Source organism: Manihot esculenta, chromosome 1, assembly GCF_001659605.2.
Source record: "Manihot esculenta cultivar AM560-2 chromosome 1, M.esculenta_v8, whole genome shotgun sequence".
NCBI classification, from domain to species: Eukaryota; Viridiplantae; Streptophyta; class Magnoliopsida; order Malpighiales; family Euphorbiaceae; genus Manihot; species Manihot esculenta.
In genome coordinates this window covers 33,701,953-33,726,714 of record NC_035161.2, presented here as the reverse complement: position 1 = coordinate 33,726,714, position 24,762 = coordinate 33,701,953, and the positions used below count along the sequence as shown (strand labels likewise).

The 24,762-nt window shown below is 34.6% G+C and overlaps 1 protein-coding gene, 1 long non-coding RNA gene and 1 pseudogene across 2 annotated transcripts; 2 read left to right on the top strand and 1 right to left on the bottom strand.

The window, feature by feature from the left end:
• Positions 1-2,993: 2,993 nt before the first annotated feature.
• On the bottom strand, positions 2,994-4,220 carry LOC122724289. The gene is made up of 3 exons (XR_006351558.1): positions 4,082-4,220; positions 3,830-3,910; positions 2,994-3,269 (listed from the first exon to the last, which is right to left on the bottom strand). It is a non-coding gene; the product is annotated as an uncharacterized LOC122724289 (long non-coding RNA).
• Positions 3,930-7,919, top strand: LOC110621033 (protein ALTERED PHOSPHATE STARVATION RESPONSE 1). The gene is made up of 4 exons (XM_021765049.2): positions 3,930-5,197; positions 5,355-5,539; positions 5,720-5,943; positions 6,712-7,919. Exons 1-4 carry the CDS (start codon positions 4,486-4,488, stop codon positions 7,493-7,495), a joined length of 1,905 nt encoding a protein of 634 aa, XP_021620741.1. The 5' UTR covers positions 3,930-4,485; the 3' UTR covers positions 7,496-7,919.
• A 5,951-nt stretch (positions 7,920-13,870) lies between these two features.
• LOC110610129 lies at positions 13,871-21,646 on the top strand (annotated as a pseudogene).
• The last annotated feature ends 3,116 nt before the right edge of the window (positions 21,647-24,762 follow it).

The window sequence follows — 24,762 nt, the reverse complement described above, 5'->3', positions numbered from 1 at the left end:
TTGTGGACATGATGTAAGATTAAAGAGATGTAATAGTTGTGTATAAAGTTAGAATTGTGCTTGACTTAGTTATTTGTGTGTTGTACATCTTTTGTATACATGGTCTGTTTATATAATTGTTTGTCAGAGTATGTGAAAAACCAGGTTTAACAGGTATGAATTAACCCATCTAGAGCAAGCTCTAGTCAGGGGTACAGAGTACAGAGATAGTGCATGCACAGGTTAAGTCTTGGTCCAGAGAAAAGTTTTTATTTTCACAGAAAATGTATGACCATGTATGAGTTTTTACAGGTACTCAGAGAGTATAGCAGGCTTGCTACTGGTTCTGGCGGCCTTAAGCCGATCTGAATCCTAGCGCCGGTGACGGTCCATTTTGGAGTCGTGACAGGGTAATCGATTCCTGCTTGTTTGGAAAGAGATACAAGGTCATGTGGAGATTTTCTGTGACTTGCGGTTGAGGTTGAAGAAAGAAATCAAGTTTGGTTGGGATGATTTCCTCAGAGCACTTGTTCGTCGAAACCAGAGATCGACAAGCTTGTGGCTGCGTGATTCCGGCAATTCTGCTCCGCCGGGTGAGGAGATTGCAGTCCGAATAATTGATGATGCTAAAAAAGGCCAAGAAACGCTAAACATAACGTTGATACAAGTTTTCCTTCCTCTCAACAGGATGTCTCTAACAATACCCCTGCGAATGTTAATTTGATAGATAATAGTGAAGCGGCTCATCCTGTCAAAGGTCGAAATAGCCGAAAGTAATGATCGTCTGGTGTTGAAACTGCCGAGGACTCGGCAATCCTCGGACAGTTAATACATTAAAAGATTTAGTTACTAGTTACAAGCCGGACATTTTATTTTTGATGAAAATAAAAGCTCTTAGTTATCGTATGAAATTTTTTCGTAGTTTTTTACATTTTGATAGCTGCTTCTCAGTCAATAGACAAGGATTAGGAGGAGGCCTTTCGTTAATGTGAAAGAGTCATGTGTCTGTTTCTGTGGTTGGCTTTTCTTTAAATTTTATTAATTCGATTATTTTGGAAAGTAATATTTATTGGAGATTTAGTAATATTATGGATTTTCGAAAAACAACGACGTCAGTCTTGGAATCTTATTCAAGTTTTATATCGTAGAAACTCTATTCCGTGACTTTGTTTGGAAGATTTTAATGATTTATACTCGAGAGATAAGAAAGAAGGAGGAGCATTTTTGTCAAATTATCTTACACAGATATTTGATTTTGAATGATTGTAAATTTTTGTTAGATTCTAAAAGACTAAAACTGGTATTTTTGTTAGATGAGTTCGTTATAATACTATTCTAACTGCTCATACTTTGATTAGAAGATCTATTATGATTAATTATTTTTCTATTTGGGATGATATCCCTCTTCATTTGATGAAATTTTATTAATACAATCAGTTTTATTTTTAAAAAAATTAATTTAGTAAATTCATAATAAAATATTATTTTATGTAATAAACAATTATAAAAATTATTTTGCTCTTTTAAATATTCTAAAATCATTTTTAATATTTATAAATAAAATAAAGTAAAATATTGTTATTAGATATTAATATTTTATTATATCACAATTAATTTAAACTTAAATATAAAATTTAAAAAATTTATTTGAAAAGTTAAATTAAACTTGTTTGAATTTGTATAAAATGAAGTTTCTAATTGGAAAAGAAAAAGAAGTTCCTAATTGACCATATGTCTCGGGCAATGAAATAAATAGGGCCCCACGCCTTGTAACGAACCGCCGTTATTTTGGGCCCACTCAATCCGCCTAGTCCTAACCCTAAGTTACCAAAATTTCTTTTGTTGAGCACTTTGACGAAAATTAAATTTAAAATCTCATAGCCATATACATTGACTCAATAATTTTATTAATTTTCAGTATGATTTACAATTTTACTTGAATGTATTATAATAATTAAATTATAATTACTTATGATTAAAAGTTATAATTAAAAAAAGGCCTTAAACTTATTTAGACATTATTTAATATTATTGTTAGAATTACCACTGAAATATTATTTTAGAAACATAAATAAATGAGAAAATATTTAAAATAAATTTAATATATTCTAATGATAAAAAATAAAATTGAAGTAGTCTATTTTCTTTTAGAAAAAAAGGAATCTAAATTTTACGTTAAAGAATGTTGTAATAAAGAGTGAAGTGAAATCAATTTATTTTCAGCTTCAATTGTTGGTTTCCTTGTGATACACTTAAATGAAACGTACCAAAGAAAACGATAAATCATACTTTAGCTATGCTTCCCAACCCCACCCTACAGACACTTATAACTGAATATTTTTTAAATTTAAAATTAATTTTAAAAAAAATTATATAAATATAAATTCACCATGGACTCTACTAGGTTTTTAAATATAAATGTAAGTTTAATAATATGCTTTTATCACTTTGACACATTTATTTAATATTTAATATTTTAAATTTTCTTGATTAATTTGTTTTCAAATTTTAGAAGAGATAGTAAATTTTAATGCAACGTTTGAACAAATTTGATCTCACTTTTATCTATTATATTAGATAATATATTAAATTTATAATATGAGAAATATTGCTCTCTAAATTAGTACTAGTTAGTAAAAAAATTATTATGTACTTCCTCATATATAGATATTTAAACGATCATTTACGTTTTTTTTTCTGAAAATAATAATATAAAATATTATTATTATGATAAGCATATAGAAAAAGATATAGAAAAAAAATAAAAGCTAAACTTATTATCACGTACACATAAATAAAAAAATAAAATCAATTCTTTTATTTAAAAAAAAAAACTATTAATAAAATAATCAATTGAATTAAACATTTTAAAAATTCTTGATTCCAACTTAAGAATAAAGAAAATGGAGCAAATGGGAGCAAATGCTTTTTTTTTTTCCTCAAAGTTAAGATATATGTTTATGAAAGAGAACCCCATAAACTTCTCAAAAGACATTCATTCATTGTAGCAAACATAAAAGATCCAAGATACAATGGAACTCTAAGGCTTTTGAAACCGATTATTGACTCGACATACAACCCAAGGAAGCATTGCTCACCATCTATGCGACATCAGTAGCCTCTACTGTCAATAGACTAATCAGAAAGAAAACTCTACTAACATTAGCTAAGCCCATACAAAAATCTATTTGAAGAAGAAGGGAGATGGACCAATTCGAGCAACCAGCAATCAAAGTCTCCCAAGATAGGCGAAAAATAACATTGTCACCAAAGAAAGCACACATGTAGCCCTGAAACAAGATGGAATGGTGAGGCCATACGTCACCAAAGGAGAAGAGGAATCTTTTGCGATCAAAATCTAAGCTCCCATTGCCCAAATCAATGAAGGAAAGCTCCATGCATATGTATGTTTTACTAACATAAATTTAATTTGTAGTTTTAATTTAAATTATATTGCATCATTTGTTAATATTATTAATTAAATTATCAACAAATTTCAATAATTAATCGATACTTTTTAATTAGCAGTAATAAATCATTATAATTGAAATAAAAATATTAATAAAAATCATTAAGTTTAATAAAAAAAATAAAAAAATAAAATAAATGTTATCAGATTATTTATATAATTTTTTGAAACATTTTTTTCCAATCATTATTAATTTGGTACAATTTTAAATATTTATTTTGTCAAAATATTTTTTTTTAACATGCAATGATACTTGCATTAAAACATTTTGCCAAAACATTTGAAAGCCATAGTAATGCTTGCGTTTCCGAATCACGAGTCTCTCATTTTAGAAACGATTGCCATATTAACCTCTTTGGAGCCGTTGAACTGTAAATTTACCAGAAAACCCTTCACTCCCCTGCTTTCTCAGATTTGGCTTGCCGTACCCCTCGTCTTTGCCATCTTGGCAGTTTCAACTGGCTGCAAACGAACATTTGGCTTTATTATTAATTATTTATCAGGAAAATGCTCTGCATGTTGTTGCAGGGTATTTCGAAAAAGTAAAATATCACAAGGGCATTTCCATCACAAAAATTCAAATATAAAATTGCTTTGGCTCTGAATCGAACGTTCAAGGTCTCTCTGCTATACCTCTCAACACTGTTTCACTCTTCCACCACCACCGTATCCATCCACCAGAGAGATAAGCCCTCGCACGAAGAACAATTGTGTTATTTGAAAAATGCAGAAGCTTTTCTAGCAATATGGATAGCTTGTGATTGCTTTGAGAGCTGCAGAGGCAAGGGAAGAAAAAGCAACTTTACCCCCAACTTTGACAGAGCAAGCACGGAAGACCCTCCATTGATCCAAGCTCACTATGAAACCAAATCAACAGTGCTTTCGCCAAGATTTTCCACAGAAAAAGCTTCCAAACCCCAAAAGAAAAGAAAGTTTCTTTTGCTTTCTAAAGTATTAATTTACTTTCCCCTTTCGTCTCTAAATCAAGTAGAGCACCGCTTGATCTGATAGAGAACGAGAAAACAAAAATCAAGAAGATGGGTTGCTGTTATTCTAGATTAGAGAGAGAAGAAATGGTTTCCAGATGCAAGGCAAGAAAGAGGTACATGAAGCAGTTTGTTAATGCAAGGCAAGCTCTCTCTGCATCACACACAATGTATCTCCGTTCATTGCGTGCAACTGGTTCAGCTCTACTTCAATTCTCCAATACAGAAGCCAATCTCCACATCCATCACCACCACCACCACCTCCCACCAGTCTTACCCTCCCCATCTCCTTTACCACCCCCACCGCCACCTCCTCCTCCACCAATGAGCCCCAGCTCCGACACATGGACATCCATAACCGCCTCTCCAGCTCTCCCCCCGCCTCCTCCCCCACCGCCGCCTCAGTCTTCAAGCTGGGACTTCTGGGATCCTTTCGTTCCCCCACCTCCTGTGACGTCACGGTCAGTAACTGAGGAGGAGTGGGAAGAGGTGACGACTACAATGGCATCTGAAGTGGCGGTCACGGCGACAGGGACGGCGGCCAGCCTAACGGCCCCACCATCGGTAATCAGTGGGTTCTCGAAGGAGACAGGTAGTGGGAGCGGGAGTGAGCTTGCTATGGTGGTTTCGAGGAATAGCAAGGATCTGTTGGAGATTGTAAAGGAAGTCGATGAATATTTTCTCAAGGCTGCTGATGCTGGTAGTCAGCTTTCTTTGCTTTTAGAAGTTCCAAACCCTAATTTTTCCAGTCAAAATAAAGGAGGTAAATGATTTTCTTGGATTTGCATTCTGTGCATTTGTATTATTAGCTAGCCTCTACCCTACTTTTACCGAGTTGTGTTTGGTTGCGAAAATTAAGGAAAATGTCTTTTCTTTGTTTTTTTTTAAAAATTATCTCCTTTGTTCATTTTCTCTTGCAGGTAAAATTTATGACTATGGCTGCAATTTGACAAATCCATCATCATGGACATGGAGTTCAAGTCAAAAAATGGATGGGTTTGGGAAGATGGGAGGGGAAATGGTTGGAAGCACTGAAGGAACTAGTCACTGTTCCACTGTAGAAAGATTGTATGCCTGGGAGAAGAAATTATTACAGGAGGTCAAGGTTAGATCTTCAGTTCTTTCTAGTAGATTGACCTTAATTAACCCATAATTAGACTCCCTGATACTTCAAGAAGAGTCAAAAAGTGGGCATTGGCCTGTCTCTATCTATCTATCTTGGAGATGATGATTTTTTTCCCTTTTCTTTTCTGTTGTTTATTTATCTATTTATTTTGTGAGTTAGAATGCTGAGAGTATAAAGATTGAGCATGAGAAGAAGGTGGCATTGCTGAGAAAGCTAGAGGTGAAGAGGGCTGACTATGTAAAGACAGAGAAGACAAAAAAAGAAGTGGAAAAATTGGAGTCACAAATGATGGTTGCTACCCAGGCCATTGAAACTACCTCTGCTGAAATCATCAGATTAAGGGAGTCGCAGCTCTACCCTCAACTTCTTGAGCTTGTAAAAGGGTTAGTCTTTCTTGTACTTCCTTAATTGATTCTAATGGTACTTGCATTTTAGAGAAAATAATTAGTGGACAAATTGATATGGACCCACTTAGCCACTCTCGCACTGTTCTATACAGTAATGGCCACGGCCTGGTTCAGAACCAGGACTGCTCTTGGAGACCAAAATCAGTTTTGAATCAGGTCGAAATTGATTGGTTCGGTCAAGCTTCAGGCCAAAACTTCAACTGTTAGATTTCTTGAAAACCAGATTGAATCTAAACTGAAATTGAAATTTGGATTGGAACCAAAATCAAGATGGCCTCTTGTCCCGTTAGCCAAAAGGACAGTGGTATTTCTGCAATTTGCCAGTTGGTATTTGGTAGTTGTAGTAGTGAGCACTGACCGAAGGAAGAGAGAGAAGATGTTGCTGTACAGAAGTTGCTTTTGACTGCTTTTTAGTTTTTTACTGTCTTGTTTTACCCTGCCTTTGCTTGCTTTTGTATTAAAGATTACAGTGATTCAAACTGTTCTGTGTACGATTAATTAGGTTCTGTGACTTCAGCTCAGTCCAGTGAATCTTTATTTACCTTCACGCTTGAACTTTTGTTGACCCATTGTCTTCCTCAAAGAGGCAATCTTGTGGCAATCTTCTGAGTGGGATCACCAGATCACATGGTTCTGTTATCTTGGCTATAATGTGCATGAATGTAGAGTTATATGAGGACTTTAGGGATATGTGCATTTGTTGCTTCTTAATAAATTTTCTGTTTTGTCTTCCTTTGCCTGCAGATTGATGTGCATGTGGAGAAGCATGTACGAGGCTCATCAAGTTCAAACCCACATCACTCAGCAGCTTAAATACATCAACACCATCCCATCTACTGAAACCACGTCTGAGATTCACAGGCAATCCACTCTCCAGCTGGAACTTGAAGTTCAGCAATGGCACCAATCCTTCTGCAACCTAGTAAAGGCACAGCGGGATTACATCCAGTCCCTCACAGGCTGGCTTCGGCTTAGTCTTTTCCACTTCAGCACAAATCCACTTTTCAGAACCAATCAGGAATCTGAAATTTACTCTCTGTGTGAAGAATGGCAGCGTGCAGTCGATCGGATTCCAGACAAGGTAGCATCTGAAGGAATTAAGAGCTTTTTAACAGTTATTCATGCCATAGTTGTTCAACAAGCAGAAGAACATAAGCAAAAGAAGAGGTCAGAATCAGCATTCAAGGAGTTTGAAAAGAAGGTAGCTGAGCTTAGATCACTAGAAAGCAAGTATGGTCCATACTCGATGCCTGAAACAACTGGCAACACAGCAATCAAGGATCCAGTTACGGAAAAGCGAGCTAAGGTTGAGATTTTGAGAGCAAAAGCGGAGGAGGAGAAAACTAAGCATGAAAAATCAGTGAATATAACAAGAGCAACGACTCTAAATAATCTGCAAATGGGATTCCCACATGTCTTTCAAGCGATAGTGGGATTTTCAAGTGTATGCATGCAATCATTTGAATCTGTGTACAACCAAGCTAAAAATACTGAACAAGGAAATGATGTGAAGAGAATATTACCTTGAGAAGACATCTAGATTTAGGCCGAAAGGGAATTGGTTTTCTGTATATAGTTGCAGGAACCTACTAGGTTCAAATTTGTTGAGAACTTTTGTTGGCATTGGCAATAGTGGTCGACTAGATGGATCTCAAAGAAGAATCGGGAGACTTTGGTAGGGTGAGTTTGCTGGTGGAGACTTTGTTATGCCATGGAGCTACAAGTTTTGCTTTGGGTTTTTACTATACCAGTGTTGTTCAATGGTTTTGAATTTTCTGTTTTGCTTTGAAGATTAAGTTTAATGTGTAGTTTGAGGTTTTAAAATGGTGAGTTGCTTCTTGTGTGCAGATCAACTAACTAAGAATTTTCGTATATGGAGTTCTTGGTGTTTATATATTCACCTTGTATCTTTTTTAATGACAAACAAAAAGAATTAACCCGTCTTTAGTGAACTGACTGCTGTGCACTAGAAAATAAGTGTTGTAGATTTTTTTTTTTTTTTGGCATGCCTGAGGAAAATGGGTTCATTGCAAAGAAAGAGTGTACACGCCCAAAGGGCCAAGAGATATAACAATAGACCAGAGTCCAAATACATTTAAAAACCAGAAGCCCATGTCCAAAGTAAGGATCAATTCAACACCAACTATGCGTACTTGACCTGAAACATAGGAGCCGGTTGGAGATTACTGCCACGGTGTCAGGGTTCTAAAGTTTTTAGTACTAAAATATATTTTTTTTAATAATATACTTTCTAAGAAGTAATGTTGAAGAAAATATAGTAGGATTAAGGGTCTAGAATTTTTTATATTAAAATATAATATTTTTAATAATATAATTTCTAAAAAGTAATGTCGAAGAAAATAAATATAAAATAGTAGTATTAAGGGTCTAGAGTTGTTGATACTAAAATATAATTTTTTTAATAATATAATTTCTAAAAAGCAATGTTGGAGAAAATAAGTGTAAAATAGTAATATTAAAAGGAGCGCGACAATTTTTTATAATTTTTTTTATTTTATTTATTAAGAGGTGTTATCTCAAGTATATTGATGTCTTCTCCTATTATAATTTTATTTATTTTTAAAGTTTTGTAGGGATTATAGTTTTATTTGTTCTTAAAGTTTTTTAGGGGGAGTTACTAACTGACCACCAATGAGAGTTGTGCCCAGTTGACCATTGTAGGTTTAAAGTGTTGTCGAGTTGTACCTCTACTCTTTGTAGATCATTCCCTCTATTTATAAGTGATGTGAGGATTATTGCAAATATTGTATTGATTGGAATATCTAATTACAATTTTGCCCTTTAAATAAAATAAATAGCTTGTTCATGAGTTTTCATGACTAATTATTTTCTCTTGTGGCTATTGTGAGGCTTGCGAATGTATATCGCATAGGGCTTCATTGGAGTCTTAGATAATCTTGACTATCGAGATTGTCTGAAATCACAGATTATCTGGTGAATCTCAAGGCTGAATTGGTTTAAAGGCGTTCAAATCAAATACCGCACGATCCCAAATAGGTGCTGAAATACGGGCCCGTGACATTTAGTATCAGAGCAAAGTTTCGATCAGTGAACAATTTGAATAATAGGATGAGATCCTACTAGAGTGTCTACTACCCAAGAGAAATGGGTTAAAGAGTTGTGCTTGGGTTAGGGAATGTCCCACCTCGAATGGGCTGACATGAGAGAGGAAGTCAGTCCTTTTCATCATATGAAAAAAAAAAATATGATGAGATACGCGCAATGCGGCGCTAAGGAGAAGGTGTGTGCATATTGGCTGTAGTGGCTATGTTGACTAGAGGTGTTGCACGCTCCACAGTGTGTATTAATTAGAGAAGGAGTAATGATCTAGTTCTACACATTCCATTTAAAATGTCTTTGGAGACGGGATAATGACTAGGTACTACACGCTCATTTAGTGACTTTTGAAGAGAGAGTAATGATCTCGCAATATAAAGATAAGGGTGAGGATGAGCTAAGAAAGCTTGAAGCTATCTAAGAGTCCTAAAATCAGTGTAACAGCCCGGCCCCTTTCGACCGGCCCTGTTACCGCTCACAGCCCGTGACCTTCCTCTGGGCCCAGCCACTGTGAGCAGCTCTTAACATCCCTTCACCCTCACGGGTTCCAGGCAGGATTTGTCCCTCGGGGGAGCCATTACGGCCCGCCCTAGCCCGAGTGGATTTGGCCCAATTCCTTCCTCTGGGAATTAGGTCGCCTCCCCCACTGCTCGAACCCTTGACCTCCCACTTTAAGGGAATAGTCTGGTGAGAGTGAGTACCAATTGTTCCAATTGGTACTCACTCTCACCAGACTATTCCCTTAAAGTGGGAGGTCAAGGGTTCGAGCAGTGGGGGAGGCGACCTAATTCCCAGAGGAAGGAATTGGGCCAAATCCACTCGGGCTAGGGCGGGCCGTAATGGCTCCCCCGATTTTTTTATGTAACAGCCCGGCCCCGTACGACCGGCCCTGTTACCGCTCACGGCCCAGGGCTATCCCTCGCCTGGCCTCTTGCCACCTCGGGCTTTCCACTGGCGTCGTGAGCAGCTCTTAACATCCCTTCACCCTCACGGGTTCCAGGCAGGATTTGTCCCCTTGGGTTCTCGTCAAACGCATCCTTCCCCAAGTGGATTTGGCCCAAATTTCCCTTAGAAAATTAGGTCGCCTCCCCCACTGCTCGAACCCAATTGGTACTCACTCTCACCAGACTATTCCCTTAAAGTGGGAGGTCAAGGGTTCGAGCAGTGGGGGAGGCGACCTAATTTCCTAAGGGAAATTTGGGCCAAATCCACTTGGGGAAGGATGCGTTTGACGAGAACCCAAGGGGACAAATCCTGCCTGGAACCCGTGAGGGTGAAGGGATGTTAAGAGCTGCTCACGACGCCAGTGGAAAGCCCGAGGTGGCAAGAGGCCAGGCGAGGGATAGCCCTGGGCCGTGAGCGGTAACAGTGCCGTGCGTACGGGCCGGGCTGTTACAATCAGCACCTTCAAGAATGGAGGCAGTGGCCTCCTGTGATAGAATTGAGGTAGAAGCAGAGGCCTCCTTGTTAAAATTGAGATAGAGGCCTCCTGAAATGAAATTGAGGCAGAAGTCTCTTGAAATGAAATTGAGGCAGAGGCCTCCTGTGTTAAAAGTGAGGTAGTGACCTCCTATGTTAAAATTGAGATGGAGGCCTCCTGTTAAAATTTGAGCCAGAGGTCTCCTGAGAGGAAATTGAGATAGAGACCCACTGAAAATGAATCAACACAAAGGCCTCTTGTGTGTTTTGCAGGAGCTGTACAATGACATTAAATGTGATAGAAGGGAAACTATGTTCATTACTCTGGAAGTGAGCTAGAGGATCAAGTATCAGTGGCAGCAATTACAAGCTAATTCCTATGAGAAGGCCAATGAAGTGGGTCAGGCTGAAATGCATGGGAGCTGTTAGTCAATTCCAATGTGGATGTCTATGAAGTAGGCAATGTTTGAACTTAGAGAAAAAAAAAATTCATTGTGGTGCTTGTGAGGTGGTGTAATTAAATGATTTCCTCTTCACTATAAAATTATTTCTTGATATTATAAAAAATATATATATATTATTGTTGTATAGACAAGTTGATAATAGTATTCTTGTGTTGGATCAAAAACGCTAAAACTGTGATGGTAAGTTGGAAGGGAAGATTCTATGGACAGAAATGTTCAACTCACTCCCATGAGATAGGGAGGAGAGAATAGAAAGTCAATTTTACTTTGATGACGTGGTAGTTGACTCATAAAAGTGTAGGGGAGTGTTGACAATAAATTTAAGATATATGATGGAGCTTAAAACCTTTCTAAAGGAGGTTGAGGTAGCGGTCCGATTTTCGGGTCGTTGTTGATCATGTATGGGATTATAGAGGTTTTCAGGTTTCATGTTAGGCTTGCTACGGGTCCCAGCGGCCTTAAGCCGACCTGGATCCTAGCGCCGGTAGCGGTCCGATTTTCGGGTCGTTACAGTTGAAACTTGGAAGAATATAGTATGGAGCAAGGGATGACCAATAGTTAGTGTGTTACACTAACCAAGAGATCAAAGAAAGTGCAACTCTCCATATCATACAAACAGTTGGCCCAAAACAAATGGGCCAAAGCGTTAAGTGGGGGAGTGGACAAAAGTGATAGACATTACCATAATAGTAGTGAGGTGTTAAATGCAAGTTTTGATGGAAATAGTGAAAGAATGCATGGAAGTCGAGTAACCCAATAGTTGTGTAGTCGAGCAAAATGTGATGTTATCGGCGTGAAAGGCTCCATCAGGTATTGCAGGATGTTAAAAGAATGAAGGAGATAAATTCTGATGATGACAACAAAAACTATTTCTAAAGTGACAGGTGGTGATGGAGCTCCAAAGTGATACACTTGAGTGCGAGACAAAGTATGAGAGGAGACCCTCTCGAGTTAGTCTGGTATGGTATGTGAAGTTTCTTGATATGTTATTTTCAAAACTAATTATTTTGTATGTCTTTGTGTTGTCGCAAATCAAGTTCCTCTTTTGTGATGGAGTCAACGAATTTGCATTAACTAATCTTGAAAAGTATAGTGTGTAGCTTTCTTGAAAGTGAAAAGAGGGGGTAATATGCTTGTTGCTAGAATCAAATCCAGTTTCAGCTATTTAGTTGAGTAGAAAAGCAACCTAAGGAGCCAAACGGTAGAGAAGAGGAGGATAGCAAGAGGAATACTAGTATGCACGTCGAAGAGGAAACTTGAGATCGAGGTAGTGAAATGCTACGTCCCAATAAGGGGGTACCCATCAGTAAACTATTACTATAGCATCAACATAATATTAACATTTGTTTCTTGTGTAATTTGTTGTCATAAGCTACTTTGAGTATTATCTTGCTACTACAAGTATCAGATGTGTATGTTGTAGGTTAATAGCCTTGATATCTTATTGTGTGGTGTGAGTCTTGTGCAGGCAGATACGATAACCATATAGTTTGGTAAAGGAATAGAAGGAGGAAATGAGTGCAAGTCAAAGCCACGTAGAGTTAAGCAAGTCATTGGTGTGGCAGCCCAAAAGTAGTGGTCGATATAGAGAAGAAAATGAGTACACCAACCGATAAACAAGTTTGTAGAGAAGACTAAAATGCCAACCTCAAGTCACATTTGCAAAAAATTGAAGACTTCTAGTACCTTAGTCAACAAGATAAATGATTCAGCAAGGATAAGACTTTTGATGTTGGTATTCAAGCAAACAACTTTTATGCTAAAAAATAGTAGGAATTCTTATGGAGCCGGTCAAAGTGAGGAAAAGAATTGAACATCCAAGCAGGTAGTTGAAGACCCCGGATAAGCTCAGTTGACGAGGACGTCGACCGTTTAAGTGAAGGAGTGTTAAGGACATAGAGTTTTGGAGTACTAAAATGTAGTTTTTTCAACAATATAATTTCTAAAAAGCAATATTGGGGAAAATAAATATAAAATAGTAGTATCAAAATGATCGCGACAATTCTTTGTAATTTATTTTTATTTTACTTATTAAGAGGTGTCATTTTAAATATATTGATGTCTACTACTACCACAATTCTATTTGTTCTGAAGACTCTTTAAGGGGAGAAAACAAATAGACTCTTTAAGGAGAGGGACTAATTAGTCACCAGTGGCCATCATGGGTTTAACGTGTTGTCGAATGTGCCTCTATTCCTTGTAAATCATCCATCTATCCACAAGGGATGTAAGATTATTGCAACTGTTATATTGATCGGAGTGACTAATTATGATTTTGCTCATTGAATAAAATAAGTAGTCTATTTATGAGTTTTATAATCAATTATTTTTGTGGCTGTTGTGAGTCTTGTGAATGTATATCACCTGGGATTCATTGGAGTTTTAGATAATTTCGACTATCCATATAGTCTAAAACCACAAATTATCGAGTGATCTATAAGACTGACTTGATTTGAAAGCGTTCAAATCAAACAATATATGGTTCAAATAAATGCTAAAATATGGGCTTGTGACACACGGCTTAGGCTTCAAGTTCAGACCAGAAAGATAGCACAGCCAAAACAACCGAGGAGGATGACCAGAAAAGTAGCACGGCTCTCTAAGCAAGGATTGATGAAAACACACAAGCTTCAGATACTCAAAAAGACTGAAGAAAACTATGTCGCCCCTTGTATTATTTGGTTCGGCTTCTGTCCTTGTTCTTGCGCGTCGGCATGTTTGGTTGAGCTTTTCCCCCTTTTCTCATACTTGCTTGGCTTATAAAATGGATGTGCGGCATTGATGGTTGCCTTAGACTAGGGTTCTTTTGGGCCTAGCCTCACTTTAGTTAGCCTGGACCTACTTGCTAGTTCAGACTCCTCTTTTTTTACCATGGTGTGTATTATATCTTGTATCTGTTGGATCCATTCAATTCTATTGGGCCCGAGTATTATCTTTAAAAAAAAAAGTCAAGAAGATAATCAAATTCAGATCCTTATGTCGGTTTGGCGCCAATTAAAAGAGTCTCGGACCGAAGATCCTCATTTCTATGTCTTTCTTCCCCTTTTATTTCTTGTAATGAAGGGGCAAAATCTCCTCTCCCTCTCTCTCATTTGGTTCGGCTTTGTTTCTGATCCTGCGATGTTTTGGGGTTGAGGTGCGGGTTTACGCTTACCTTTTTTCTTCTTTAACTTTTATGCTTTGAACTTTTTATTCGATTTGATGAATTATGATACTAACAAGAATGTCTCGATTTCTTTACTAAATCTGCTTGCATTTGACGCAAATTGTTAGTTTCATTTTTCATGCAGTCTTTTCTTGATGTATTCTCTAGGGATTTTTGTTGCCGCAATCTCCTAATTTTCTTTTGTAAAGCTATCGTTTCTATTATTGTATTTCCGTTGATTCTATTTGTTGCTATTTAAGCATGGTTTTGAGCAGAAATAAAATTTTCTCTGTATCATATGTAGATAGATGTGTACATTCAAGCCGCCATTGCAGTGTTTGGTACTGGAAGTCTTGAGCTTGAGCTCATAATTTTTCGTGAACGATGTAAGAGTAAGATTTCATTTCATAGGTGTTGTAACCCTAGGGGATAATGCTTTAGACTTGGATAACTATATTTAGCATAAATATGAGTAGATTTTGAAATTTTTTTTTTTTTTGGCTTTCTAGGAGGGAATAAGCAATGTTTTCAATTTTGATAATGACTTCATCTTATCAGTTGGCAGGAAAATGCAGCAGATCCTTGTGGTGTAGTGTATTGTAGTTCTGATAAACTTCTCCAACGGGATTTGTCACCAAATAATATGCTAATTGAGAGGCAAGATAGTTACGCATGCGGACTTGGGGTTGGCCAAAACAATTGCAGTTCCTGCAAAAGACTATTAACAGTTGTATGTATTTCACTTTTTACTCTTGTTATATTAAATATGGAATTAACATTATTCTTATATCATATCATAGCTGCCTTGAGATGGCCGGCCATTGCCCGTTGATATTCTATAGATACCCATAGATAGTTTATATCCTGGCTACAAAGGGAAAGACTTGCAGGGATTTTGACAAGTTCTTCTGTTATACCCTGTACAGACAGCTTCCTGAAAATAAGAACATTACATTGGTGACAGTTATTTTACAGGTAGTAGCCTTGTAGTAACATTCACTACAGAAGGAAAGATTGTTTGAGGAGTTCATTTTGTGATTTTCTTTCACCTTTTCCCAAGTAAAAGCCCAAAGTTGTAGAATGCCATGTATGTTTTCCCCCCTTTATACATTTCCTTATTTGATCCTTTTTTTTTTTTAAAATTATTGTGTGTTATCGTGCAGGTCCTGGCAAAAGAGTGCATATATTGGTCTTGAACCAGCTGGGGTAGGTCTTCTTTCTGCATGTTTAAGTATTATTCTTACATCAATTGGCCTATGATAAACAGGTCAGCTTAAAACTAAAACTTAGGCCAAACACTCTGGACTGTTCCCTTCTGTACGAGACCATGAAAACTTGTATGCACCCGCCATGTTTTAATTTCATATATAGCTAGTTTACATTATCATAGGGATTGTAGATTGAAGCAATTTGTGGACAATAAACTAGACTTTCAAAGACAGCGGAAGATAGAAACCGAGAACAACATGAAGAGGGCAGTGCTTTTTTTTATTTTTTATTTTTTTTTATTTTCAGTTTCTCTTTTTTTGTTCATTTCAGAAAATACTTTGCCCGAGTCCAAGTGAAAGAAGCACAGCTCCTGATGCTCTTCGTCACCCATAATTTGAAGGTGTTTAGATTATCTTCACTTTCCCTGTCATTTAATTATCATCTATGCATTGCAACTATAAAATTGTGTCCTATTTTTTCTTAAAATTGAACATGAATTTTCTTTTGATGAGAAAATTATTTTTTATGGACTAATTTTCATGATTATTTCAAATATTAAAAATAATGAATACTTTCTTTTAAGTTTTATTTTTTTATTTGGATCTTTAATTATACCGGTAATATAAAAGAAATTACAGAAAATAAATAAAGAGAAGTGCAACAGTAGAAAAATAAATTAATTTTTATATGATTCATCTGCTATACAATTTTTATTTATATTTTTTTATAAAAATATTCAGTATTATTGTTTATTTTTTTTACACTATAATAATATATAAATTAGTTGTTATAATTTTATTTTATTTTAAAATTTTTTTAAAAATATATTTTAGTATTTAAGAAAATTTAACGTGTTTAATATGGATATATTAAAAGTTAGCAAAATAAAATTTTTTTTAATACATAAAAAATGAATAAAAATTATAGGATATTTTTTTTAAATATATTAAAATAAAAAAATTATTCTTAAAATGAATTCGAAGTTATAAAGTGATATTTTAATTAATTATAAGAAGTTAAGAAACTTTCTCTTCTCTATTCAATATTTAATAAAAATGTTTAGAGAAAGCAATTTTAAAGGGGCCTTTCAACAATCAGCAAGATTAGTGTTGATGCTCGAAGCAAACTGAAAGAAAATAAGCAAAATTGCGGAGAGAGCATCGACCAATACGGATAAGAGCAAATTGCTATTTCTCAACTTCAACTGGCCAATATATGGATGAAAAGGAAGGGATAGCAAATGCCAAAGCAGCTTCTTTGAGATGGGGAATCCTTCGTCAAGCCCTCCGTCGTCGTTCTCCTGCTCGAAATTCAGGTAGGTTCTTCTAGTTATCTTTAAGCAATTCGATTAAATCTAACTCGCTGCTTATAACTGAAATTGATTTTTCGGTCGTGCGCGTCTTCTTACTTTTGCCCTTTAAAAGCCCAATAATAAAAAGCCATTTACAAACCTCTTTGTGTCTTTTCTACGTGCGATAAAAATTTTTGAAATATAAAATTTTACAACAAGAACAAAAACAGTGAGTGAGGGTATAAACTGGAATCTCAAAGAAAAACACCTTCTTTTCAGGAGTAATTGCCTATGGTAACTGACACGTGAGTTTATTTCTTTTCCTCGCGTGCGCTGGGCTGCTTCTCTTCTTCTTTCATGCATTTCTTTAAACATGTTCTAGACTGTAAATCGGAATGTCATTGCATTCAAGTGCAATAGGACTCTGTTTTAACAGAAATAAGATACAGTATTTGAGTTGGGTCTTTATATGGAATTTCTATGCAGCCAAAGGATGGACGGGCGTGCTGACCTCAGTGTAGTTACAATTTTGACAACACTGGGCTTATCTGTAAGTTCTCTTTCTCATGTACTGGGTTTGTTTCCAAAGCCAAGTTCAGGAATTTGATCATAAACAAAGTATCTATTAGAATTGTATGAAGTTTAAAAATTGCACATTTTATTGATATAGCTTTAAGGAAATGATTCTTTTTTTTTTTTTTTGAAAACAGCTTTATGGAAATGATAAGTAACAATAATGTTTCATAATTTTCCTGCCTTGTTTTCATTATGTGGAGTCTTTCTCACCATGAATTTTTCTCGGCTATAAAACTAAATAAAACAAGGAGGGAGATGGGGACAGAATGTGGAAAGGATCAAGAGCAAGACACCGTTTCACCCTTAATCACCCAAGTATTGTTTTCTGTTCACTTCTTCTTGTTTGAACTTGACAAAAGTGTGAAGGAAGTAGTTTACATTATTTTCGTAGAGCTAAGTACTGAGAGAAGGGATAGCAGTGTCTCAGGCATGTTTGAGGTTGGAACAGCTTTAGGGATTTCTGACTTCTGAGACCATATTGCTATTTTTTTTTCCTTTCTTTTTTTTTTATTTTTTTATCAAATCAAACTGGACTGTTTTGAACATACAAACTGAACCAAACAGAATCAAATACCATTCTTTTGTTTGGTGTTTGACATGCCATAGTCTTTTCTTAACATAGAAATTCAACTGAAACCAAACCAAATAAAAAATATCAGTCTTTTCTGGTTTTGAAATAGTTTGAGCCAAACAAGTCCTTTTTCTAGTTCTTCCTTAAGTACTAAAGTTAATAGATAACCAACTCAGATGGCCAAAAAAAAAAGTTTCTATATAGTAAAGAATTTAAATATTACAAAAGTAAATTATTATTATTATTATTATTATTATTATTATTATTATTAGACAAGTGTCAGTTACTATTTGGTTTGGTTTATATAAAGTGGAACTTTTATTTCCTTCAAACCATATTGTGCATTTTGCTTGTTTTTTAAGTGGTAAACTAAGCCAACTACTAAATTAAGATAGGTGTCTTACAGATTGTTAGATTTAGTAGAATGGTGCATATCTTTAAGGGTGAAATTTTTTGAGTGGGGGGAGGAGGGCTTGCTTCTGGTTCTTGAATTTTGATGAAATTTGAAATATTTCAAGCAGAAGGACCGTCTTTAATTTTTGTTTCTATAAAATATCAGTCTTATTTTATTTGTGAATTTCCACTTTACTCTCCAATATTGGTTCAACTTCTTTAACTGTTGTGTTTCTACTAGCTAGTTAAATAAATGGCAGTTGGTGTACATCTCCATCAACAGGTTCTTGATATGGTGTTGGATATACTGGAAGATTCAAATTCAAATGGTGGCGGGAGAAATTTCAATTGGTTTAGCTGCCACATTAATTATTACTTTATCTTGTGTGTGCTTATGATTTTAAATTCATCTTGTTATATAGGTCAATGGCCGTCGGAAGAAGTCCTTGCTTATTTTTGCTTATCACATGCAGACATGTTCAGTTGTGTAAAATAGCTTTACCATGGCATGCTCATGTGTGTAGTTGTTGAAATTTTAGGAGGATCCTCGTCCTTCCATGTAATCTTCTTTCCTCTTTCTCAATTAAATTTCTTCTATTAATCCAAAGGAAAAAAGAGAAGAAAAGCAAAAAGAGGGGTTACTTCACTGTAGGAGATTCTGTTCACTAGGGAAAACTTATGCACAGGTCTGTTTTTCACTTCTGAAGTCTTCTACATCTACTTATTGTGCCAATTCCCTGTCCAATTTTCTAGGTCAAAAAGAGTTATTGAGCTTGGCTCAGGTTATGGTTTAGCTGGATTAGTTATTGCTGCAACTACTGAGGCATTAGAAGTTATAATCTGAGATGGAAATCCACAAGTGATTGATTGTATCCTTTTCATTTGCACAATCTAATGGTTGATGTGTGTGAGAACTTTATGATTATTTATTAACTTTTAGGCGTCATTTATTTTATTAAAAATAACTTGTCTCTGATATTTTCAACTTCAAAGATAGTCATGTGGTCAGTAGATTAATGAGTATTCATTTTGTGGTTCCCTTATAAGTTTCTTCTCTTTGAATGAGTTTCTTAAGGGTTGGAAATTTGTTTGTCTTCACAAGAACCATTTTCTGTTTAGTCAAGAAAACATTTTTTGTTGACAAAATTTCTAAGTGTCCCAAATGCTAGAAAATGTGTCCTAGGAAAATATTTTATGTAAAACAAATGGAGCCTTGGTGCCTAAGAAAGCAAACATTTAAGTTTTAACTCTCTAATTGAGTAGGAGTTCTACCAGCAAATTTTCTTCTCAAATATAAGTGAAGCAAGAAATTAACCAGGCTTAATATTGTGAAAGTAAGAAATAAGTTTGAAATCTATCTATGGTTGTTAATGAGATGAAACATTATTGTTAATGCAACTCATAGTTTTCTATTGCACATGCAAATAGAGTGATAAATGGTAGAATTAGTTGGTGAGGCATGTTATGAGAAGTTTGGATGTCATAAATGTTTCTCACAAGTGACTGCTGGCTTTCCATGTAAAGCATCATCACCTGCTGATGTTTGATTGGTTTGGTTCATTGGAGGAAAGCCATAAGCAATGGCTTATATTTTAGTGTATTAGTAATCTTAGGGCTTGTTTAGCTTTGTTGTTGGGGTTGTTGATAAAAATATTTTCTTATGTGTATTAGTTAGGAAATATTAAAGTTGATTTAAAAGCAAATTTTATTTGACATGTTTTAGTTATAAGACCACTAGAATAATAAAATATCACTCCTTTTTTCAACATCTATTTTTTTTTCTTTTTCCAAAAAAAAAAAGCTTTTTGGATCCTGAACTTCAACTCCAAACAGGGACTTAATGTGGTTTGATTTCAAGCGGCATCAACGTCAACACATAATTTTATTGCAAATATATATATATATATATTAGAGTTAATTGTTTAATTGTTATTGAACTTCGTGTCCTCTTTTTATTCATTGAAAATTTGAAGCCATTTTGCAATCTTAAATGGAGAATTAAATTGTTTTTGCCTCATCTATTATTCATTCAGAATTTCAATTACTCAAACTGTACTCCCAAGTTTTGTCTAGGATTGAGTTCTAGACCTGCTTTCAGCTTGGCAGCGAGTAAGATGTGGAGTGTTCCAACCTGATCAAATTGTTGCTTGCTTGCAACTTCTGTTATGCTGCATCTTGGACAAACCATCCTTTATTTGGTGGTATCATTCTTATTTGCGGACTTTCTTCCACCATTTTGATCTTAGACTGTTTTAAATTAGAGAAGACGATTTGCTTTGACAATGATTATCGGGATCTTGAATTAGAGTTTAAATATGCTTGTTTTGATGCATCTCTTTGGAGATGTAATTTCTTGCTGTCCTAAGGCAGTTATACTCTTGGTTAGTTCTTAACATCCAGATATTCAGCATAATATAGATGCTAACTCTGGGGCATTTGGTGGTACAAAGGTGAGAACTATGGCATTGCATTGGAATCAGGAAGAAGCTTCAAGTATCTCTAACTCTTTTGATATCATTGTTGCCAGCGATTGGTAGGTTTTGCCTCTTTTAACTTTCCATTTCAATAAATTTGCATGAGATTTTATTTTTTCATTTATGGGATAAATAATGAAGTGAAATTGAATTATGAAAACTGGATCAATAGATATTATATCTTAAAAACTATTAAATTTGTTGCAAGCGCCACATAATTTCCAATAATCTCTTGTTTGTAATATCGGATAAGAAAGGATTTAAAAGGTTTCCCATGCTACGGTGGTAGTCATGACAGATCCAATCTTTTTGCTTGTTCAGCTGTACATTATATGCCACGTTCCCTAATTAATCTGGGTAATGCTTTTCTCATTTCTATCACTAAATTTACAAATGCTCTGTCTAATTCTTTAAGATTGCAACAGTAGCTGAAAAAGGGGCTTGTCCCCAATTCAAATTGTAGGAAACATTTCCTCATGCAAGCACACATTGACGTGTAATTTTCCTTTTTACGTGAACTTATTGTCTTCATATTCAGTAACATGATATGTCATTTTTTAGAGCACCTTTTTTAAGGAGTTCCACAAAGGCCTTGCTTGTACCGTCAAACTCTTACTTAGAAATGCTGGGACCTGAGAAGCAATATTCATCAGCCCTAAAAGAGGTGATTCACTGGATAAGTTTCTGCAGGAAATTGAAGAAAACGGCTTGCATTACTGCTTAACTGAGAACTATGATACAGAAGTTTGGATGCGTCATCAAGGTCCATGAATAGTGATGAGTTACATTATAAACTTTTGAAGTCTTTCATTCCATATATATATTAACTAAGGGACATTTTGTTGGTGGCCAACCAATTATTAGTGGTAGGCAACGATACACTTGCCTATTGTACAGTTAGCATTATACTAGCATAGTCTCTCGGTGGTCCCATGATCACCGAAGTTGCATTCTCTCAACATTCTACTGTGTAGGTCCCCCTGCTAGTTTGTGGTGTGAGAAGTGAAAAGGACATAAATTATAATTATAATTTATTATGATTTCTTTTTGAACTTATCAGTACAATAGGTCCATGAAGCTTTTGAAAGGAGATTCCTTATCTTCATTTGAGCATCCAAGTTAAAAGCATTCAGATATGGCCGTCCATGAGTAAACAAAGACCCTCAAGCTAAAGGATGACTAAGAACAATGTCAAAAAGCTATTTGATGCTCTGTGGGTACAAAATAAACTTTCATTGAAGGAAGGAAATTTCCCTATTTGCTTTTTAGATGTTCCAGCAATGAACGTGCTGTGTATGGGGATACTTGATGAGTGCTAATGCTCTTTTGTATTGCTTAATGCAATACGATAATAATTACTGCTTCTACGAGAGTGTTAAGTTGCTGATTTATGCACCAATGGCAAGAGGTTTACGAGTTGTGAGGGTTCTGTAGTGTTCTCTTTATTGGAAACTCCATGGATGAGGTTTCTTGGTTGCTTCATGACTGCAGAGTGGCATGCTACCGAAATGTCTTCAGCTGCCACTTTGTTTGGCTCGAAGATTTGTCCATGGAAGTGCCTTTATGTGTCATTCCTTTCCCTCATCTCCTTAAAGGTTATTGGCTGGGGATAATTCGCCTTTTCTACTGTCGCCAAAATGCATTTCCTTCCACGTCATTTAATACTCTTTCCTACTCTATATAAGAATAATCATTTAACTTTTGTTTAACTTTTGATGGCACTGAATCGAATAAATTAAAAATTAAAATTTTAGTATTTATAAAATTAAATTGAATCAAAATGTATTTATAAAATTAAATTGAATTGATTTTGATCAGAAATTAAATGGAATTGAATTGATCTGATTCAGTTCGGTTTGATCGATTTTGATTTTTAATAAATTTTTTATTTTTTATACTTTATTTTTAATATTTTAAAATTTAATTAAAATATTTTAATTTTAATATAATCTAATTTCTCTATATTATTAAAAACAATATATTATTATCGCTAATTAGTTTGGTTTGATTTTTTCAATTTTTTTCTAATTAAAATTGAACTGAATCGAAATAATTAAAATTTTTAAAATTAAAAATCGAATTGACTTTAAATGAATAAAAAATCAAATTGAATTTTCAAATTAATTCGATTCGATTAATTTTTTCGATTTGAACCGAATACTGTTCATCTTGAACATTTATATAATTAACAAGAATAGGAGTTATATTTTATAAATTTTATTTAAAAATTATTAGATATTAGATATAATTCAACTAAAAATAAAAATAAGTGTTAAGATAGTGGATTTAACATTTCAATTTATTATACCATACCATTGTGTTTATATAAAAGTGGATTTGTTTTCTACTTTTAAAATTTGAGTTGGTTCGCACTCACAAATTTAGTCGGGTAGTAAATAAGTGCATTTGCATTCGAATAAATCTGAGAAATTTCAGATTTTATTCCCTTGATCTCTAATTTTTAATTTAATAAAAAAAAAAAAAGAATTTGAGTTTATCATGCCCCACACCAGTTGATTAAGCATAAACTCTCACCTCATGTTCCTCAGGAATCTACAAATAGGGCGTCAAATTTGGATCATCTCTACCTTTATTTCCTTGTCTTACGATATTGATTGCACCAAATTTCTCCCAAATAGGCCCATCTCAAATTTGTCTCATCGTCATTAATTTTTGTTGAATTTAATAAATCCCACTCGTTTAATTTGTGATCTGTCGAATCAATTTCCTCCCTACTATGTGACATGAAACCAACCATTTTTGCTTATTTCATAGTAGAAGGATGTATTGGCAAGTAACTGGGATTGGTTGAATGCATTAAGGATTTGGAAAGCTGATCAAGGCTTTAATCATAAGACAAGACATGTTTCCATTTCTACACACTTACCATTTTTATTTTTTATTTTTGTACTTTTTCAATAATGGACTCTCAATTATATTGATGCTTTCTTCTAACAGCATCTCCTAATCCCTCAAGTGAATGGCTCCATGACTGAAGGTGACGATTTCAATTGAAATATTTATGTAATGGGCAAGAGAGTAAGGAAAAAAAAAAAAAAAAAAACTACTTTATCTCTTTTATTGAATTATTATTGTTATTATACAATTTAGCATGACTATAGGAAGGACGCCTTATTGTCAGCTGTTTTTTTCTTTTTTTCCTTTTTCCGAAAAAAGCCCATCTCTTCAAGCATCTGCTTTGGGGAAAAAGAAAACCCTTTTTGTGAGAGAATATTGGGTTTGGAGCATGGGTGGAGGAAGCCAATGTCACCTTACAATCTTTTGTGCTCGTCAACAAGATTCTCACTTCATTTATTATATTTAGAGCTTAGAGGTAGAATTATGTAAAGGCATTATAGTAAATATTAGCTTTTTTTCAGAATTTTTTTTAACTCTCAATATATATTTTTTAATATTAATTAATTCCGTCTGAATTCAATTTTGATATCTGTATCAAAAAAATCCATTGATTATAAGAGATTATTCTATAATTAACCTAAAATTTCATACTGTATTAATAATTTTAGTTTTTTCTTTTTATTTTTAATAGGAAATTCCTGCTCTGCCAATAAAAGTGATAGATTTGGCCCACTTCATTATCATTTTATAATAAATGGAGAAATTACCTAGCTATTTATTGTGGTTAAAAATTTACAGTAAGATCACATGATTTGACAAAACTACAAACAGAGCTCTCTGCAAATGCCTACCGTTAACATAAAATATTTAGTCACCAATAAGTATCCTATGATATTATATTGGTAGAAATTAAATGTTGGATATGATTTTGATCATAAAGAAGAGCTCCATATCTTATCTGCCACAAATTTAATTCCTTTTTAGCTGAAAGCTCATAAAAACAAAAACTCTGTTGCCTAATCTTCTTCTTCTTTTTATTTTTTTTTTTTTCACTTGTCAAATTCCACTAACTTGTAATTGGTATATCTTCAGAAACAATCCAAGAAAGTAATGATTGTTCCTCCTCTTAATGCTTATTTGCTTGCCCCACATTACATATCTATAGTTTTAATTACTTCAATTTTTATATATATATTAGAATTTGTTGATAAAATTTCTGATTGAAAGGAAAATAGTTTTATTTTTTAATTTATTTGTAAATAAAAAAATAAATCCATGTTTGTAGAATTACATTTATGGTATTTTACTTTACCATC

Coding starts and splice junctions, on each gene's coding strand:
- LOC110621033 (XM_021765049.2), top strand. CDS start 4,486: ATGGGTTGCTGTTATTCTAGATTAGAGAGAGAAGAAATGGTTTCCAGA. Junction 5,198..5,354: donor TTCCAGTCAAAATAAAGGAG/GTAAATGATTTT, acceptor TTTCTCTTGCAG/GTAAAATTTATGACTATGGC. Junction 5,540..5,719: donor AATTATTACAGGAGGTCAAG/GTTAGATCTTCA, acceptor TTTGTGAGTTAG/AATGCTGAGAGTATAAAGAT.